We start from the raw sequence: 4955 nt of genomic DNA, 5'->3' as shown, positions 1-4955 counted from the left end.
GTGTGACCTTGGGCAAGTCATTTAAACCCAATTTCCCTGCCTCCCCTCCCCCCCCTCCACAGAAAAAAAAAAAGAAATTAACATACTAGAGTGTATTCTTCCTCTACAACCTTGATATATAATTGAATGAAAAGACAGGCAAAACAAAGCATGGAACAGTAAAGAAAGTAATTATATCTTGTATTTTTTTTTTAAAGCCTGGGTCTCCCTGCCTTTCCCAGGTGTTAGAAGTAGAGGAAGCATTCATGAGCTGGATCCCACCATTGATCAGTATAAGAGTTTTGACTTGCTCTATTTCCAAAATAGGATGGTTTACTCCTCAAAAGGCAAACTGGTAGAATCCTTGCTCAACAGCTTGGTTGTCTTGGTTGTCAACAGACTTAGGATGGACAGCTACATAGCTTTAGCTCTAGTGCAACTTAGAACTCCTGAGGCCGAAAGAGCCACCAACCTCAGTTTCCCTCATCTGAAGGAATTTTATGCATTCACCAATATGTCTAGCTCTAGTTTGAATGTCTAAAAGGCTGACTGGAGTGCCACTGAAATTGAAGGAGAAAAATCCAATAGATATGCAGGGAGTTCTGTGGTGAGGTGTGTAAACTCTTCAAAGACAGGGATTGCTTTCATTTTTGTCATTATATATAGACAAATCTAATATTCTAAGAGCTTATAAATGCTTATTGAATTTAGTTAAGGTGGAGTGAGTAGGAACGTTGTACCATTCACTACCATATAGAGTTTTAATTTAACTCCACAACTTCAGAGTGAAAACTGTTTCTTCCCTTCTTCTATCCCAGACTATATCTGTATTCTCTTCAGAAAGCAGATGAAGTCAAGAAGATTAAAAGGCATAGATAGATTAGGGAAGGATGGGAATAAAAAGAGAAAAAAAAAGTTTTCTTATTGCTTTTCCCCCATGTCTCAGACCCAAAGGTACATGAGAAAGACTTCCGACAAAGCTATCTTGTTTGAGTCATGTGGTAAATATTCTCCTAGAAAGAAAATATCTATGAATGGAATAGGAAAGAAGCAGCTGTCGTTGATTGCAGGGTTTTTCCCTCTCAATTTCCACTTGTCTGGATTTCCAGGTATCATTTGTGCCATTTGAATTTAAAAAGTAAAGAGCTCTATATATGTGTAATTGGCTCAATTTCAGTACACACCTGTGAACTGTTGAGTTTAATTGCATTGCAGATGTTCATGGCAAGAATAAAAGAAAGTGGAGTTTTAATGATTTGCTGTCTTCACGTTTATAGTTCGTTGTTATTTCCCTTTCAGTAGTTTCAACAGGAAGGTAGTTCTAAAGTCATGGCTATTTACCCTATAAGAAATGAAGCAGAAATGGAAATATTTCAACCCAGAACTGCAAGATTACAATCATAACCACTCAATAACTTAGTCCATCACTGCTCACCTCTTTCTGTGCTTCCTAGAGATACCTGACCTGCCTAATCACTCATCTATTTTTCTTGTTTCTTTCTTTTAATATTTTACTTGCTTAAACTCCAAGCTATAATATACTCTGAAATCATAATTTTTATTTCCAATAAAATATTATATATTTGATCCTAGACATAATTCCTCCTCCTCACTGCTGACTCTTAGCATCCTGACTTCCTTCAAGATTCAGCTCACGTCCTACCTTCTGCAAGAAGCCTCTTTTGGTCAATACACTACATGCTCCTCTAGTTCCTTCTGCTATCAGATGGCCTTCAGTCTACTCTAAATGTATCTTCTTTGTACCTATTTATTAATATGTTAACTCTCCCATTAGAATATGAGCTACTGAGACCAAGGCTTTGGCTTTCTTTGCCTTCGGAACTTATCATAATTCACAGAATATAATAAGCCCCTGATAAATGCTGGTTGACTTAGAGGGTCTAAAAACAGGTGACAGCAAAAACAGCAACAACTGTAATTTGAAGACCAATACTGTCCTGGACCAGAACCATAAAAGCTATTCCTGAAAGTACTTTTGATTTTTCTACATGAATGGCATTTCACAGCATCACTCTGGAAATTTAAATCCCCAAATCTGTTGCAGGCAATATTTATAAAAATTAAACTGCATAAATTGTGACAATAGACTAAGAACATTTGGGAGTAAAAGGATGCTCTCTTTGATATAATGTTATTTCTTTTTACCTCTATATGTAGGCTGAGAGGAATTTTTAACTATATAATTTAATGTCTCTGAAGGAGAAAAAGATGATGCATGGCCATTAGCTGACTATCCAGAGGTCAGAACATCCAGTCTGTACAATACCATTGGAGTGTACATCTAACAGGGAGCAAGGATTCCACTTGAGGCACTGAAGCGCTGAAAGGACTTGTTTCTGAATTTAACAAAAGTCAATGGTCAATCCAGAAGGTGAAATCCTATTGAAACTGGAGAAACAGATTACTAAAAATAATGATAGCATTTTTCATGAAAGATCAGTAGCAAAAGGACTAAAATAAAAACTCTAAAATGGCAGGAAAAGAGAGTGAAAATGAATACCTAAAGAAAATAAAAGAAAACATGAAATTAGAAGATAAGACCAGAAGAAAGGAATGATTGGTCAAATAATGAGGGGATAGTAGAAAAGCAAGGACAGTGATAAGAGAAGTAAATTACTTATCATCTGTATAGATGTTAAAAGTACTCTAGGATTAATAAGGCTCCCTGCCAAGCATTCGAACTACTGTAAAGAGCTCATCTTGGATGGGCTCATCATGTTGTTCAATTGCCAAAGAGATATTTGCCTAAAACACTATTTTCTGGAGAACTCATTCAAGGCAAACACACAAATACAGGTCAGAAGAAGCACTACAAGGACACTTTCAAGGTCTCTCTGAAGAACTTTAGAATCGATTGTGAAACAAGGGAAACACTGTTGCAGGGCTGCCCTACATGGTGTGCCTTATCAAAGACAACACTGTATTTTATTAACAAAGCAGAATTGCAGGAGCTCAAAAGAAATGTGAGATGTGAAAATTTAGAGCCATCTCTACTCAAAATCTTCACATGGATTATTTGTGCCCCACCTGTGTAGAGTGTTCTGAGATCAAATTGGTCTAATCAGCCACAGTCAGACATACTGTATTTTGATCCCAACATAGCGAGGCCATTTTGATCCTCTTCAAGAATGAAGGATGGCAACCAACCAACCAACTTTCAAGTTGTACTAAATTACTGTAAAGTCTCTTCCAATCTGAAATCTATGACTAAAAACAAAATCAAATAAAACATATAGGAACAGAAGGGTAGCTAGGTAGCATAGTGGATAGAGTGCCAGGCCTGGAGTCAGGAAGGTTCGTCTTCACGAGTTCAAATGTGGCCTCGGACACTTATTAGCTATGTGACCCTGGGAATGTCATTTAACCCTCAGTTTGCCTCAGTTCCTCATCTGTAAAATGAGCTGGAGAAGGAAATGGCAAAACACATCAGTATCTTTACCACGAAATCCCCAAATAAGGTCATAAAGTGTCAGACACTACTGAAATATGTGAACAATAACAACAATAGGAACAGAAATGCTGCATTAGGGAAAACCCCTTTGTGATTTTCCTATACTTCAAAAAAGTTATCTTTCAACATTATAATCTATTTAAACTGCAATCTCTTTACTTTTCTTTCTTTTTTTCAAATGGAGGGACTATAGCCACCCCCATTTTTTCACCCTAATTCTCAACTTGACTTCTTCCTGAATTTTAGCGTATTAACTAAAAATGATTCTTTTTTAGTCAATGACCTCTCTTCTCACCACAGTTACAAATTCCTTCTCACATTGTGTCCCCAACCATGTGGATTCTTTTTCCTACAGTGAACCAGGAACACTTCAAGGGCTAAATGCAAATTTACATTGTCCTTTATCCTCCTGGAGCCTGTTCTTTACAACCTGCACATACTAACACATGGCTCCATTCCATAGAGGTTGAACATGTAAGGAACCTGAATGTCTGATCACGGGTTCTTATATACAAGGAAGCATGTTTTTGTGTACAGAGTGATAAGGAATTCAAGTCCTGACCAATGAAAGAATTCAAGACTTATTATTTCATTTCACCCTTGCCCTCTATAAACAGGGGTATAGAAAAGCATCTCATATACCCCCTAAGAATTTTTTTTTCATAATCCAAGTTTTTTTTATTGTTTTTTTTAGCAGTCATTTATGCCATGAATTCGTAGGGGATTGGTTCCAACAGTTCAGGTTCCTTGCCATTGGTTCTCACAAAGTGTGCTTCTCTGGGTGGAGCAGGCTGGCGTTTCAGTTGAACCCAAGTGTCTTTTTCTTTGGCTTCCTTCTTCTTCTGATCATTTTCCTTTACACGCTTCAGGAAGCTATCTCTGCTCTTAGAATGCTTAATATGCTCAATACGCACATTAATTCTTTTGGCTAGAATCTTGCCCTTAACCTGTTTGTTTACAACAATGCCTACAGCATGCTGAGTAACATTATAGACTCGTCCGGTCTTGCCGTGGTAACATTTGTGGGGCATTCCTTGCTGCACTGTGCCCATGCCCTTGATATCTACAATATCACCTTTCTTGTATATTCGCATATACGTAGCCAAAGGGACAACACCATGTTTTCGAAAGGGCCTAGAAAACATATAACGTGTCCCTCTCCTTTTTCCTTTTGTGTTCGTCATTTTGGCAACTCACTGGAATATGGTGGAGCCGGCGGAAAAGCACCCCCTAAGAATTTAACTAAGGATTTAGTGATAAGCTCTTTGTCTTCCTGGTAAGAGAGTGTATGTAGAATTGCAGAAAAAACACTAGCTTTGAAGTCAGAGGACGTGGATTCAAATCACATCTATAATGCTCACTATCTATGTCACTTTGGGCAAGTCAATTGTTTACTAGAAATAAAATGTTGGATTAGACGGCCTCTGGGGTCTCTTCAAGCACAAGATCTATGTTCTTATGACTTCTGTACGTGACTTCTTCCAGAAGATGAACTGAACTCAAT

General features: G+C 37.7%; 1 protein-coding gene across 1 annotated transcript; it reads right to left on the bottom strand.

The window, feature by feature from the left end:
- Nucleotides 1–4109: 4109 nt before the first annotated feature.
- Nucleotides 4110–4669, bottom strand: LOC118833446 (60S ribosomal protein L21-like). The gene has a single exon (XM_036740804.1). It carries the CDS (start codon nt 4633–4635, stop codon nt 4153–4155), a length of 483 nt encoding a protein of 160 aa, XP_036596699.1. The 5' UTR covers nt 4636–4669; the 3' UTR covers nt 4110–4152.
- Between the last annotated feature and the right edge of the window lie 286 nt (nt 4670–4955).

This window comes from Trichosurus vulpecula, chromosome 1, assembly GCF_011100635.1.
Source record: "Trichosurus vulpecula isolate mTriVul1 chromosome 1, mTriVul1.pri, whole genome shotgun sequence".
Taxonomy (NCBI): Eukaryota; Metazoa; Chordata; class Mammalia; order Diprotodontia; family Phalangeridae; genus Trichosurus; species Trichosurus vulpecula.
This window is presented reverse-complemented; position numbering and strand designations above follow the sequence as displayed.